Source organism: Giraffa tippelskirchi, chromosome 2 (genome assembly GCF_054371585.1).
Source record: "Giraffa tippelskirchi isolate mGirTip1 chromosome 2, T2T-mGirTip1v1.2.pri, whole genome shotgun sequence".
NCBI lineage: Eukaryota > Metazoa > Chordata > Mammalia > Artiodactyla > Giraffidae > Giraffa > Giraffa tippelskirchi.
The window spans coordinates 57,869,353-57,884,390 of NC_137276.1; the positions used below are offsets into that span (position 1 = coordinate 57,869,353).

Sequence of the window (15,038 nt, forward strand, 5' to 3'; positions counted from 1 at the left end):
GAAGCGTGGCTTAGATGTGGTCCCAGAGCAGTGAGTCACAGGTCAGGGGACACACACATACACACACACACATACAGAGCTCTAAGCTAGCAGTGAGGGGTGATCAAGGGAGGGAGTTGGGTCTGGGGGGAAAAGATGATTAGAATATAAAAATTTCTTGCAAATGAGGCATGAATGGAGCCTAGCTTTGAGGGAGACACAGAACTTCCCCAGTGGAAAAAGGTAGTGGGCATGGGGGCAGGTGGTGTCCAAGAGCTCTGGGAGGAAGTGGAGGGGAGGCTGTAGTGCAAGAGGGGAGAAGGTCAGGCCTTGGGCCAGAGCATGACGGCCTGAATTTCATCCCACAGTCCCGGCGGGGTGGGGGGTGAGGACAATGGCACATTTCTGGGGTACTTCTAAAAGATCACTCCGGGAGCTGTGAGGAGCGGGACCCCAGGCCATGGCTGACCCCACGGGGCGCTGAGGGTCTCAGCCCCCACCCCCCATCCCCCACACACTCACGCAGCAGCAGGCGGTGACGGTGATCTGGATGGTGTTGCGGCCCGGCTGGCACACGTGCTTGAGGTGCAACGGCTTGTGGGACGTCTTGTTGTCCCCGCGCTCGATGGTGAGGGGCGTGGCGTTCACGCTGACCTGCACCGAGGCCGGCCAGTTGGTGTTCATCTGCCGGTCCTCGTGGTGGTAGCACTTGAACTGCAGCTCCAGGTCAGACCTGGGGGTGGAGCTGAGGCTCACGGCGGCTCTGCCAGGGGGCTGCCCAGGGCCTCCAGGATGCCTGGCGGGGCCACACACCTCGACCTCATCACAGCCCCCATCAAGTCGCCCAGGACTCCGTCCTCAGCCATAAAGTCTCTCCCGACCACCTCCTCTCGCTCCCTGGACATTCTCACTGCCCAGGCCCCACCTATCAAAACCCATTCCAACAACCCCAATTCCCCCAGGACTCCCACACACTGTTTAACCACAGCCCCACAACTCTGGCCACTATCTCCCAGCCCCCTGCACGTAAGGACAGAGACAGAGGGACAGAAAGGACAGACACTAACTCAACGAGACCAGCTGGAAGACTGATTATGTCCTAGGCTCCTGTGGAAGAAGCATCCCAGGCCAGGGCCACGTTTGGTTCAGTGCCCCCATTCCCCTCCATGGTGAGCCCCAAGAACATAGCCCTGAAAGAATCCCCACAAACCCAGCAGGGACCACACATGCATGAAAGGTGAGCAGGGCCAGTGGCCAGGGCACAGGATGTCTCGTGGGTGAGGGTACTCACTTGTAAGGAGGGGTGGGTGAGCAAGGCCCCTGCACAGGCGTCTCTCCTGCCTGAGCATCTGTGCTCCCACGCCCTTTTGCTCACCCTGGCTGTCTCAGGCCTGCTCTGCAGCCTGATCAAGGCAGTGGGCCAGCTGTGTGTGCATAGCTGTGTGTATGCAGGTGTGTGTGCACAGATTTGTGTGCACAGGCAGGCGCTCAGCTCAGACACATCTCATGCCCTCAAGGTACTCAGCAAGCAACTGAGTCCTGGACGAGAAGGGACCGAGGGTGGAGACACCAATGGGTCCTGGCGTCTAAGAGGTCCAAGCCCAACTCCCAGTTCTGTGTCTTGCTACCTGTGAGGACTCACCCAAGCTAACCACTTCTCTGGCCTCAGTTTCCTCACTGTCAATAGGGTAAGCAATGCCCACTCATAAGATCAAAGGAGATCAGGTATAAGAGGCTCAGAACACAGAGCCTGGGCTAGCAGGGGGCCTCTAGACCCCACACTCCAGCGCTGGATGTTTGAGCAGCAGCCCCGCCCAGTGACTAGCTGCTTGCCTGGTTCAGGAAGGACCCAGCCCTGCTCCTGCACCTCTCTATATTTCTGCCTCTGGCCACATGAGCCACAGACAGGGCCAGCTTAGAGTCCCTGCTGGAATATCCTCCTTCTGAGCCTTTAGGTCTCAGCTAGCCACCATTTCCACCGGGAATTTGTCCTTGAGCACTCGCACAGGACTGGGGTGAGTGACAGCGGATCCCTACCTTTGGGCCACTATGCCAAGGCAACTTTGTCTGTCTCCCAGGCACCTGCAGGTTCCCCATGACATCCCCAAGGCCTTGCACACAGCAGGGCCCAGTCAGCGATGCTGAACAGGTGACGGTGTCAAACAGATGCTGTTACCACCTCTCCCAGGCAAGGCCAGGGCCCAAATGTCAGCCTCAGGGCCACCTCCACCTGGCGTGGGCTGTAGCGCACCCTTACACTCACCTCCACATCAGCGTCTGGTGAACCGTGGGCCGCAGATGAAAGACGTGGTTGCTGACGGCCAGGTTGTGCTCCAGGCGGAAGGGCTCCAGCACCACGCCGTCCCGCACGGGGAACGTGAGCCGCAGCTCATCATTGTGGTTGGCTGCACAGGGGAGAAGCTGGTGAGCCGCATCGCCCTGGCTGCCGTGACACATGACACGCACCCTTGGCTGCATGTCCTGCGTGTGTGTGCGTGAACAGGGCCACAGCAGCTGGGCTGTGTGGTTAAGGGTACACCAGAGAGCCCCTGGCATCTTCTGGTCCACCGGACCCCATCCTGACCATCCCTGCATCCCAAGTCCCACGCATCCGGTTCTTGTCCCCACCTGCCATCTGCCCTGGAAGCCCTGAAGACTTCTCCCAGTCCTTTTCCACAGCTGAGAGCCACTTTGCCTCCCAGCCTCCCCCTGATCAGGCAGGTGGAAAGGAGGTCTGCTCTCATACCCTCCACTCTTCTCACACACCCAGCCCACACAGGCCAGCAGTCAGACTTCCAAGTCCCCTGACTCCTGGTGTACTCCGAGGGAAGGGGAGGTGGGGGCATGTGGAGGTGGATGGACAGAGGGAGGGAGGACATGAAGGAGAGAGTGGGGCGCTCACCTGGGGGCGGCGGCAGAGCGCTCATATTTGGCTTGATGTCAGGCGGGAAGGGTGGCTTAACGTCTTGGCTGGGGGACAGGTATGGGGGGATGCTGCTTCCGGGGGTAATGGGGGGCGTGGGGTTCCCTGGAACAGGTGAGTGGGGGTAGTTTGCCACAGGAACCGGCCTGGGAGGCTGGAAGGAAAGAGAAACCACATATAGGTTAAGGGTTTAAGAAATAAGGAAGGAGGGGCCATGGCTGTGGACACAGACCCCGCCCACCCTAGCATCCTAGGGCTGCGGCTCTTGCTCCCCCAAGGGAAGAGGACCCCCCCAACCCGGAGGGAAACCCCTTCCTCCACTCTGGCCGCACTCAGGCCTCTGCCCTCATAGGAAGACAGGTGGGTCTGGGAAGGGCATCACCACCCTTCACTTGGGTCACGACATCAAAAGATTGTAGGGTCCCTAGCCTATTTGACCAATGAGAACACAGGCTCAGGGCGATGGAGGACTTGCCTAATATAGTCTGGGGAGAAGAAAGCTGGAAACAATTCCAGGTCTCCTGCTGCCCACAGCATGACTATAGGCCATGTCCTTCATCCTCATCCCACCACACTGGGGTCCCCAGATGGAGTCAGACGTGAAGCATCTCCAGGAGCCCGTTTCCTTAGTCTCTTAGTCCCCACATTGCTTTTTTCCAGGGCTGGCCAGGTCCATACTCATTCCCATCCCACCCATTTGAACTGTGGATTCTCCAAGCATCTCTGTGGCTTGGAGCAGATGGCCCTACTAACGTCCAGAAAGACTGGGGCAGAAACAGTGAGGCCCCCTCTAACACAGTACATGTGGGTTATAATTCCCAAGATGGAAACTAAAACATACCCTATTCACGTTCCCTTGGCTGTAGTTGCTGTAGCTGCTTCCAGAGAAGGTGTTATTTTGTCCATTAAACTGCTCTGGCTGGTGAAGCAAGATAAACAAAGCCATGAATGGAAGGCAGAAACTCTACCAGAAACCCTCTCTCCCTCCTGAAATGAAAATCTTCCAGAAGGACAGGGGATGGTGAAGAGGCCCGCCCAGTGCTGGGATAGGGGGCAGGGTGGGGGCAGAGCAGGTCACCGTCGTGGTCAGTGTTTTGCCTCTCTCTACCCATCGCTACTAATTTAGTGAGTTTATAGAAATAGCAACACCTAATGTGCTGAAGTTGGCGTAAAAATAGTAAGCCCACGTAAGCCAAGTGGTGGGTGGCCATGTAAGTTGGCATGATTCATGAGCAAATAGGTGTAAATTATTTCCAGAGTCTTCCTCGCTCCTGAGAATGTACTTTATAGTAATCCCAAAGAAGGAAAGAGTTACGTGCCTGAAACTATTATAGTACTATTTCAAAAGTGAAACCGCAGAAAAAACCCCAAATGTCCAACAGAAAGGATAAAGTGCCTTATGGTTCTCAGTAGAATGTTAGGCAGCCATTAAAAGTGACAACCACTGGGACTGTAGCAATAAGTAACACACTGTGTCAAGTGAAAGAAACAGGCTCAAAATTACAACGGTAATAACAACCATATAACATTGCTGGTGCCCATGTGCATAGAATAATCAAACGTAAATATATTTGAGTGGGTGCTTTTTCTTAAAAAAATATATTTCCTTCATTGTTATTATCTTACGTGCACTATAAATAGTAACAGGAGAAAGAAAACCATCGTCTGAGCCCCGTGAGAACAGGAACCAAGAAAAGCCAGTCTGTCATTTTGGTCACCACATGCACAGCTCGGGACATATGAGGTCACATCCAGAAATCTCCGCCTGCCCCCTGGTGACCTCAGGGGGTGCCCAGGGCCAGGATGACACAGGCAGGAATAGGGAGCTGAGCTGGTGAGGAGGGAAGGGGCCCGTGGGGCAGCGGGACTCACCTTATAATACTGCCCCATGTTGACCGTGGGGGGCGGGTACTGCCCGGTGCTCGGCTGGCTGGGCATCCGCTGCCCGGGGTAGTTGGGAGAGGTGAGCGGCCGTGGGGGGTTGGGGGTAGGGTACTGGCCTGGCTGGGTGGGGAACTGGCTGTTTGGTCCGTATTGCTGGTTTCCATAGTTAGGCTGTGGTGGCAGAGAAAGGAGCAGGGAAAGGTCATCAGTGTCTGGAAGCCAAGCTGCCCACTGATGCTAGCACTCAGATGCACTCCCAACCCAGCCAGCGGGGATGCTGGGATTGTGAACACAGAGGGGGCTGAGAAGGCCCTGAACTCGTGTGGGGACTGTGCATGGGAGTGAGGCGCATAGGTCAAGGGCCCCTCCCATCCCCAAGGACAGCCAGGGCCTCGGGAGCTGCCGTCCTTCTCCGGCTTCTCCCTGAGCTGGTGCCAACCTGGAGGAGGTCTGGGCTCGACCTTGTTTGACCCTGACCTCTCTTGTCTTGGACCCAGGACACCTCCATCAGTGGCCAAGCCATCTTCTAGCCCAAGGGAGTGGTGGATGCCGAGGGGAAACACACAGACCTTCGAGGAACTTGGGGTCTTTGGGCTCTAACCCCATGGTAAGCCCAAGCAGAAGGCACAGTTCTGAGACGGGGTGGAGCCAATCTGAGAAGAGGTGTGCAAGCAGAGCACTGGGAGATACTTGGGACGGGCTCCGTCCAGGTGAGGAGTCAAGGTGGGACTCCCGAGAAGCATCTCTGTGTCTTCTGCAGGTGAACTAAACCTTTACCTAGGTACCCACATAAGCCATTCACTGCCAACCTATTTTCTGAGTGCTCTCTGAAGGCCCTATGATGCCCCCTCCAGGAAGTTCTTCTTCAGACCTCACGCTGAGTTCCAAACACCTCATCGTGCATCATTCCTTTGTGGCTTCCGGCTTAGACCTCATCCTTCCGCCTGAAGTCCTAGCTCCTGGAGGACAGGAGGTGTGGGTTTGCTTCCCTTGGTCTTCCCCAATCTTGTGGCCGAGCAGGCTGTGTAGCCTGATAGGCAGCCTTGCTCCTGGCAAGAGCCCCAGGAACATGCTGCCTGCCTTCCATTCATTTCTCCGAGGTGCAGGGCCTTCAGATCGTCACAGGGCTTTGTCTCCTCTCTCTCTCTCTCTCGGGTGAGATGCCCCCATGTGGATGTGAGGAATGTGGACCCAAGGAGATCTTAGCTCCTTACCCTAAGTCGCCCAGCTACCGTCTGCACTAAGACAGAAGAGAGACCTAAGGGTGGTCATGGCTTGCTAAGTGCCTGCTCATGCCAGCCCCAGGGCTAGGAGCTCCAGGTACATCCCCTCATTCAAGACTTCCAGGCAGCCCCATGACATGGGCTGGATGGTCATGAAAGAAATAAACGGAGATTCCAGGAGAAGACACGACTCCTCAAGGTCTTCTTGATGGGACATGCCAGCTCTGACCTTAAACTAAGAAGCACCTGACTCCTAAGACTCTGCCTTTTGGCTCAGGTTTCCTGAGGGTCAATCCACGCCCTTTTCAAGGTACTGCCCATAGCACCCATGTCTTGAAGTCCCAGGTCCTTCCCGCCACCCATCCTGCCCGCCGTCTGCCTGCTACCACACTCACCTCTCCAGGGTATGGCCTCTTTATGCTCTGAATGGGAAGGGACTGGGGCCGGGGGCCCGGGTACGTCTGCTGGGGCATCCGCTGCCCATGTGTGCCAAAGGGGCTGATGCCGGGCGGCCGGGGTTGGTTCATGCCCATGGGAGGGCCGCTCATCCCCGAGGGTGTCATGCCAGCCGCCATGCTTGCGGGGTTCATGCTGCCCCCCATGGAGGCAGGCCCCCGAGGCCCGGGCTGGTTCATGAATTGGCTGTTATACGCCTGGGTGGGACCCATCTGGAAAGAGGAACAGACCTTCAACGGGAGAAGAAGAAAAAAAAAAAGAATAAAATGCCACATGCATTGAAAGTGCAGGGAAGGAAGGGTGGGGGAAGTGGGGGGTTCAGGACTGGGAGTTGGGGCACTTTCCTGTGTGGCTGCAGCCGGTGACCAGGCTCCAAAGGACCACCAGCCGCCTGGGCTCACTGCTGCCCTCTGCAGGCCGCACAGGAAAGATGCAGCCCGAGGGGTGTTAAGGGGTGGGGCGCAGTCACTCCAATGCACAGGCAGCATTTCCAGGGAGGCAGGCAGGGAACGGGAAAGGGGGTGCAGGGGTGGGGAGGGGCATGGGAGAATGGAGGTGGATGAGGATGGAGGCGAGAGCCCCTTTCCTGGAAGCCCTGGCCCCGCCCTTGCTTCTCAGCCAACAGATACACACCCTCTCTCCATAAAGTGTGAGGTGGATTCAGCTCTATCTCTGCCCACCTGCCATGCTGTCCCCAAACTTAAATTCCCAACCTCCACACCCGTCCTGCATGTCTGCGAGGGCTCTCCCTCTCGTCACACCCCATCCCAGCCTTCTGAAGGTCAGAGCTGGGACCTGGGCAAAATCCACAGATGAGACAACCAGCAGAGCCCTGGTCTTCAGAGGACACCAGGGGACAGACTGGCATCGAGGCTGCTTTAGACACAGCCTGCTCTTTGGTTACGTGGGGGCCAGAGTGCAATATGGAACGTCTTTTCCCATACAGAGACATACAAGTAACACACAAAATCAACACAAGCTCCCAAACACCCCCCATCACACTCAATCACACTGACACACCCATACCTCAACACAAAACCCCTCCCTGTGCTTCTAGGAAAACCTAAATGCACCCTGACACCATCCGCTCCTCCCAGCACACAGACACGGACAGCCCGACTCCGATCCCTGGGGCTGTCTGCTGAGTAGACCAGGACTAGTGTGGCCCTTACCGGTCCATACTGGTTTATATCCTTATTCTGTGTTTCTTGCAAGGCTGCCACGGTGGCCGTAGCTGTGGCCGTGGCTGTGGCTGCTGCCGCCGCCACTGCAGCTGCTGCAGCGGCAGCTGCTGGCTGAGTGAAGTCAGCGGGTGGCCTGGTGTGTGGAGGGACACCCATGCCTGCTGGGGCATTCGGACCCCCAGGGTAACTGTGAGGGAGAAAAGAAGGGTGAGTTAGATGTTGCCTGAGCCTAAAGATAAACCCAGGACCAGCCTTGGGTGGGGAGACAGAGGTCGGGCCGTTCCAGACCCTCTTGCCCACAGCTCATGGAGCGGGGAGGTCTAGACTCAGAGCCCAGCGGGGACAGGAGCCTCCTGTGGGTTGTCAGTCCCTCGGCCACTTGGCCACCACCAAGGAGCTGTGTGCCTGGAGCCCTATCTGGGTCCTAGTGGGTGCTCGCTCCTACACCCTAGGTCATGGCACTCTCGGCCACCCCAGTGAGCCCATCTCCTGGAGGAAGACACTGAGTCTCAGAGAACCCGAGCCACTGGCCCACAGCCCCTAGCAGAAGACGGCAGGATGGGGATGCAGCTGTGTTTAACCAGGAGACCCCACTGCACTGATACCTGGCAGGGCTGCCGTCAGCCCTGCGGATCTGGGAGGGGTGAGGCCACAGGGCAGTCCTGGACAGGGCAGGACAGGCAGTGAGGGGAGGAATGGGGCGCCTCTGCCCCACCCCACGTCCCCGGAGTGCCTTCCTGGGGTTCCTTGCTGTCTCCCTCCCTTACTCCTGAACCGTGGGACTCCAGTCCCTGCGTACTTCCGTCTCCACAAGCAGCATGGCAGAGCGGACCTTCCTACACCCCAGCTCTCTCTCTCCCAGCTTGTAAAGGTGCGACGCAGAGCAGCGTCATTCGGGGGAATGAGAAGGTTGTCCTTCAACCCCACGGGCTGCCGGCCCTCAGAACACCACCCAGTTGCACCGCATGTGACCTGCAGGCCGGCCCTGCTCACCTGGCCCCGAAGCCCCCGCTGCCGGGGTAGTTGGGCCGGCCGTACATGCTCTGCTGGATGTAGGGCTGAGTGGGGCCGGCCTTGGCCGAGAACTGCTGCTGCTGCCCAGCAAACTGTGGGGAGTTGAGGCCGGGGTTGCTGGTGGTCATGCCCGACGCCATGGGGTTGCCGCCTGGATTCATGGGGTTGTTGGCATTGGCCATAGGGTTCCCAAGGACCTGTGGGCAGAGAGAGCGGCTGTCACCCATGTGGGTACCCCAAGTGGTGTAGGGAGGGAAAAGGAGAAATGGCAGAGGGTGGGGGTGGGGGTGGAGCAAGCATCAAAACAGGGAGGACAACCGAGAAAGAGGAGGAGGAAAAGGGCGGGGGGCTTTTCAATTTCCTCTGGGCATAAACTGTTGGCACAGTATACACAGTATTAGAAGCGGGTAACACAGCCCAGAAGCAGGCTTTGAGGATGAGAATGTCAGCCCAGGATGGAACAGGCAAGACTGGTCCCGCACCTGGCTGCAGGTGGGAAAGGCCTGGACTTCTCAGTCTTCCCGTCCTACAAAGCAGTCGGGATGTCCAAGGGTCAGGCCACATGGAGGCCTTGCGCTGCTGCTCTGTGAGGGCCAAGGGAAGCCCAACCCTCTAGCTCTGGAGAGTGGCAGGGTCCTGGCCGAGGGGCTCCCCGTGGCCCAAGACCGCAGGTAAAGTGCGCTGGTTCTAAGGTGGTAAGTGGCCCCGAGCCATTCACGTGGCCAGGTGGCGGGAAGGAAGGTGTGGAGGAAAGAGGGAGGAACAAGAGCGGGAGGCAGGGTAGATGAGGAATGTGGGGTGGAGTCTGTCACAAGTTTTAGGCTCAGTCTTTTGCTGAAATCTAACCCAGGCCATCCTGGGTCAAAAGACTCCAGGTGTTGGGATCCTGAGCTCAATAACATCCAGGAAGTTCTGTTAATCCAACCTAAGTAAACGTGAGCCAGCAAAGAACTCTTTGCTCTCTGTCAAGTGAAAGCCATTGCCCCAGCAAGGCCCTAGAGCTAGGGTAGTGCACAGGGCCAGGTGGCATCCTCCTGGGGCAGGTGTGGGCCCACCCTGGGTAGAGGTGTGTCCGTAGCTGGGTGTGCCCTGACAGCTGGTCTTTCCAGCAGGGGAAGAGCCTGGGAGAGCCAGCAGGGCTAGCATGGCAAGGTGACCATGATGGATGGTCCTGCCTGGAAGGGGCTGTGGCTGGGGGGATGACAGGCTCTTACCTGGCTCTGGGACGTGTTGGTCACTCCCCAAACCGTGGTGACCACGGAGAGGGAGCCGGGAGGCTGGTTGGCGTTCTGCTGCCAAGGGACAGAGTCATAGGGGAATGACCCATCACTGCAGAGAAAGACAGAGGAGGGTCCTCAGGGGTGGCAGACGCAGGCTCAGAGGGAGGCATGCCCCATCACCCCACTATGCTCTGCGGCTCCTGGCCGTTCTGTGTTCTGGATCCCCTGAGCCTGGCACATGTCCTGTTGTGTGACAGTGCCCAGCTCTCCCATCATCACTGCAGAGGTGCCACCCCCATGGTTGTCTGTCTCCTGTGAGACCAAGTCTATGGGTCATGGTACGGAAGAAGAGACCTACAGCTCAGTTTTAGCTCTGCCTTTGACCACAAGCTGCTCTAAGAGGTTCTCCAGAAAGAGCTCTGGTTCCTTGGCACCAGCTTCCCCTCAAAACTACCCAACCCTTCTCAGCAAGGGCTTCCCTGGTGGCTCAGATGATAAACAATCTGCCTGCAACGCAACAGGTTTGATCCCTGGGTCAGAAGATTCTCTGGGGGAGGAAATGGCAACCCACTCCAGCATTTTTGCCTGGGAAATCCCATGGGCAGAGGAGCCTGGCGGGCCACAATCCATGGGGTTGCAAAGAGTCGGACACGACTGAGCAACTAACTTGCACTTCTCAGAAAAGGTCAGCAGGGCCCCAGGCTGAGTCTTGGCTCTTCCCTCCTCCTAAGCCCTCATGGTGAGTTGGCTGCCCTGCTCAGCTGACTTGGCCTTTGGAGGGAGGGTCCTCAAGTCGCTTTTTCTTCCCTGCTGTGCTTCCTCCCTTGCTCCCACCCAAACTCTCATGCACATCCCGCCAAACCAATCTCCCTCAGACACCTGTGACACAAAGCCCTTCAGTGGCTTCCAGTGTTCACAGGCAAAGTCCCAACTCACACTGCAGAACAGTTTACCCCACCGACTAATCCCACCCTACCCTGCTTACCACCTTGGCTTTCACTTCTCCAGGAGCCGACCCCCACCCCAGCCATTCCCCCACCTCCCCAGCCTCCTCTCTAGTCCCAGCAGTACCCACCTTGTTTGACGACATCTCCCTAGGAGCCCCCAGTCATCAGAAGCAAGTCTCCATGCCCGGCCCTTCACATCATAAGTGCTCAGTAATAGCTTTCTACTCGTTGCCATGGCACAGATGGAGAGTGAGGTCCAGCAGACCCCAGGGAGGGGAGCCGGGGCACAAGCTCGAGAAGGAGCCAGTGAGGTAATAGCATACGGGACCCACTAGGGTCCCAGTCCCCAGGAGTGCCAGGCTGGGGCAGCCTGTCCCCTGGAGCCCGTCCTGCGCTGACTTTTCTGGCACCTCTCACCGAGAGAAAATCCCAGAAGCGGCCCCAGAAAGAGAAGCAGCACCTAGCACCCATGTCTGTGCTACCACCTCTGCCCACGGCATTCTGACCGGGCTGAGGTTGGCAAGGCAGCAGGGGCAGGAGGGGAAGGGGGCTCTGGAGAAGCGTGGCTTGCTAGGAAAGCACCTCACGCCTCTGTCTGACTTGCACCTTCATCACAGGAAATCAGCAGAAGACCAATGCGCTCACTCACGCCTGGAGACACCTGAACCCCAGCAGAGCAGCCAGCTCAGGCCCTGGAGGTCAGACTTCCAGGAAAAGGTGCAGGCCTGCAGGACAGAGGGGCAGGGGGCCCCGGCTTTGGGGGAGCGGGGGTCTGAGCCTTGTGTACTGCTCCTTGCCGGGCAGGGCCCTTGGTCATGTTGGTCAAGTCAGGTCAGACTGAAGGGAGGACGGTGTCACTGACTGCCCATGCTTGCTCTTCCCTTGCCCGGACACCCTCTCTGCCTGGCCAGCCCCTGGCTTCTTTCTTGTCTCTGCTCAGAAGTCACCTCATCGGAGCTGCTGCCCTGACCTCCTGGGGAAGAGCAACTCCACCCCTAGTCCCTTTTCTTCTCACTCTCGCCTGTTTTTTTTTTTTGGTACCCTGGGTACAAGTCCTGTGGCTGCCCCTTCCTGGCTCAGGGCCCCAGTGCAAACTTCTGAGCCTGTCTGTACTCAGTCTCCTCATCTGTTAAATGGGCTTAAGAACAACACCTACCCCCACTTCCATTCTATTTGGTCTTCAAACTGCAGGTCATGACACATGAATGTGTTGTGACATTGAACCAGCATGAGGGGGAAAACGGAGGGGATAAAATAGAAAGATATCAAGTGTGAGCACAGAGTAAGGAGGAATATTACCCTTTGAATTGATTTGCTGATGTTATACATGAGCACACACGCACCCTGGGTCATGGGGTAAATCTGCGCATTGCTGAGGGTCTCAGGTGTGCGTGCTAAGTTGTTTCAGTCGCGTCTGACTCTTTGCGACCCCATATGCCATAGCCCTCCAGGCTCCTCTGTCCATGGGATTCTCCAGACAAGATTGCTAGAGTGGGTTGCCATGACCTCCTCCAGGGAATCTTTCTGACCCAGGGATCGAACTCAGCCTCTTATGTCTCCTGCATTAGTAGGTGGGTTCTTTACCACTAGCATCACCTGGGAAGCCTGCTGGTCTCAGGCAGGTAAGTCTGAACACGGGCCTCCGTGGCCTAAGTCTGACGATGTGGCTCTAAGAGGAGACTGCAGACAAAAAGTCTTTCTTAACTGGAAAGTGACACTGAGTGACTTTAGCATTACTCATGATTTCTGGGAGGAAAACAGTTGGCCTAGAACTGGGGGGTGAGGAGCCCTCCTCAGGGAACCAGTCCCTCTGCCCGCCTCCTCCCTCTGCAGCCCAGATGTGATGTGGGTCAGTGGAAACGAGTGAGGCCCAGATGCACAGGCCAAAGGTGACAGACAGCTCACACTCTCTACACCTGGGGGTGCTGCTGGTGGGCCTGGGAGCCCAGAGAGCCTGGGCAGGATGGAGGAGCACAGGAAAACAAGCAGAGCCTGCTCCTCGGCACAGCTGGGCTGGAAGCAGCCCTGCCTTCCCAGGAGGTCGCTGGGGACCTCAGGGCAGCACCTAGTCCCAGGGTTGCCATTTCAGTCTCACAGGGAGGCCGTGCAGGCTACAGTTTTAAACAACAAAGAGGAGACCCCTGGACACCCTCCCTCCTGTGGAGCCCTTGCTCTACGTGTGCCTGGACTAAACCCTGGACTAAACTAAACTGAGCAGAGCCCAGGCCGAAGTCTGTCTCCCCAGAATTCCTGCCCCACAAACTCCCACCAGCCCTCCAGGCTGAATCTGCTTGTGGCCAAGGTTCTTACCCGGCAGACTCAGGAAGCAGGGCCCCTGGGAGCTCCCCATGAGCCACCAGCTGCTGCCTCACCACCTCAGGCGGGGCTCACCGGGATTCAGGCCTGTGAGCAAGCTCCCAACTGCCCTGTAGCTTGTGGGTGGGCCTTGTGGGCGGAAACCAGCTCCTTCCTGTTTTGTCCCCTCCACCCCAGGCTCAGTGAGAAGCAAACTTAACCCAGGTTCCCAAACTGGGCATCCCGTCGTCTGGCTGGAAGGTTCACCCCAGAGCCCAGATGCAGACTTGGTGTGTATGTGGGGACATGTATGTGTGTGTGGCATGTGTATGGCATGATGCTGTGCATGCGTGGAGGAGGAGACGAGCACCCGCATGTAGGGGTGGTCTCGAGGACTTGCTCGCCCCCACTCACACCTGCTGCAGAAGCAGAAGTGGCAGGCGCACCGACACGGCTGTGACTCATCTCCTGGGGAGACGGCGCCCGCTGGCGCGGGGGAGCTGCTCGCCCCCACAGGCCCATGGTGGCAGTCAGCCCTGCCGACGCCTCTGCCCAGACTCAGACACTGCTGTCGGGGGAGGGGAGGAGGCCCACTTGGCTCCTGGGGCCCCAGCATCAAGGACAAGCCAGGCTCCTGGGTCTAATCAGGGTGGAAGGGGTTCAGGGTAATGAAGAGGAGGTCAAGGGGCCTGGGGGTGCCCTGAGGCTGTGTCCCTCCTCTGCAAGTATTATTTCACCAGCGTACGTGCTCAGCCTGGGTCAGAGGTCCCTGGCATTTCAGGGCCGCCCACAGGAACCACTGCTGTCCTCCTGTCCATAGCTGGTCTTAGTTCAGCAAGAGGTCCCCTGAGATCTGAGAACCCACTCTTAGTATTCCTGCCCAGCTCCGCACACCTCCAATTCGGCATGGCCTGGTCTCAGGCCACAAGCCACAGTCCTGTCCAGCCAAACCTGCCCCACCTGCAGAGGCACCAATGCCAGAACCACTAGCAACCTCAGCAGTGTTCTACCTGCCAAGCAACTCTCAACCCAGGGCAGCCACTCCCCTACCTCTGGGCCTCCAGATGTAGGCCTAGGATGCTCCATCCTTACCTTGAAACATGTCACTCATCTTTAGGCTCTTCCTCCAAAGGCCGCCTCTAGTGGGAAGCCCTCACCACGTCCACTGACCCGAGCTCCACTTGCTCCTCATATGCTTGGGGCCCGAGTACCTCCCTGCCCTTTTCCTTCTGCCCCAGGAGCCCTGAGTTCTCCGGCTACCTGTGCCTGGCGTGGTGTCTTGACACACCTGCAGGGCTCAGGAAGCCTCTACTAACCAAAGTGCCAAAGAAAAACACCACCTCTCTGTGCCAGCCCCCAGAGCAATGTCTGAGAATGAATGAATGCATTCACTCATTCAGCCTGCCTGCTGATCACCTACAGTGCGCTTGTGACTCCATGGGCACTGCCACTCAGGAAGGGAGAGGCCCCACCCTCCAGGGAGGGGGACAGAGGAAAGCTAATGAAGTGGCTACACTCTCATGATGCCTCTGTGTCCACTGAGGCCACTCGTCACCACGCCCAGGGATAAGAATAGCCTCTTTCTCAGAGGCAGTCATGAGGATTTAGTGAGCTCACATGGGTAAGGCAAAGCCCAGCACACCTCCCGCACCCTGAAACTACTGGCTGCTAATATCGTTATTATGATTCACTGAGAGGCTTTTACATGCAAGGAACTGTGTGAAGTGACTTTCACCCAAGAACTCATGTGATCCCTTGAAGTGGGCTCAATAGATGCCTCTCATAGGATCTGAGGCTCCCAGTCTCACAGGGCTAATTGAGGACAAGGTTGACAGTGGGTCTGGCCAATGTTAAAGGAAATCAACCCTGAATATTCATTGGAAAGACTGATGCTGGAACTGAAGATTCAATAC

At 57.4% G+C, this 15,038-nt stretch overlaps 1 protein-coding gene across 16 annotated transcripts in view; it reads right to left on the reverse strand.

The window, feature by feature from the left end:
* ZMIZ1 (zinc finger MIZ-type containing 1) overlaps positions 1-15,038 on the reverse strand; it is a 239,945-nt gene that overhangs the window by 14,628 nt on the left and 210,279 nt on the right. For 9 of the 16 annotated variants that reach the window (XM_081563819.1, XM_081563784.1, XM_081563803.1 and 6 more), the window contains 9 exons: positions 9,878-9,992; positions 8,643-8,860; positions 7,638-7,836; positions 6,405-6,695; positions 4,775-4,957; positions 3,744-3,821; positions 2,882-3,056; positions 2,243-2,384; positions 502-712 (listed from right to left, as the gene is read on the reverse strand). In XM_081563819.1, the coding sequence (XP_081419945.1) occupies positions 502-712; positions 2,243-2,384; positions 2,882-3,056; positions 3,744-3,821; positions 4,775-4,957; positions 6,405-6,695; positions 7,638-7,836; positions 8,643-8,860; positions 9,878-9,992 (1,612 nt within the window). The remainder of the gene's footprint in view (positions 1-501; positions 713-2,242; positions 2,385-2,881; positions 3,057-3,743; positions 3,822-4,774; positions 4,958-6,404; positions 6,696-7,637; positions 7,837-8,642; positions 8,861-9,877; positions 9,993-15,038) is intronic. The other 7 variants (XM_081563798.1, XM_081563827.1, XM_081563790.1 and 4 more) reach the window with 1 other exon arrangement.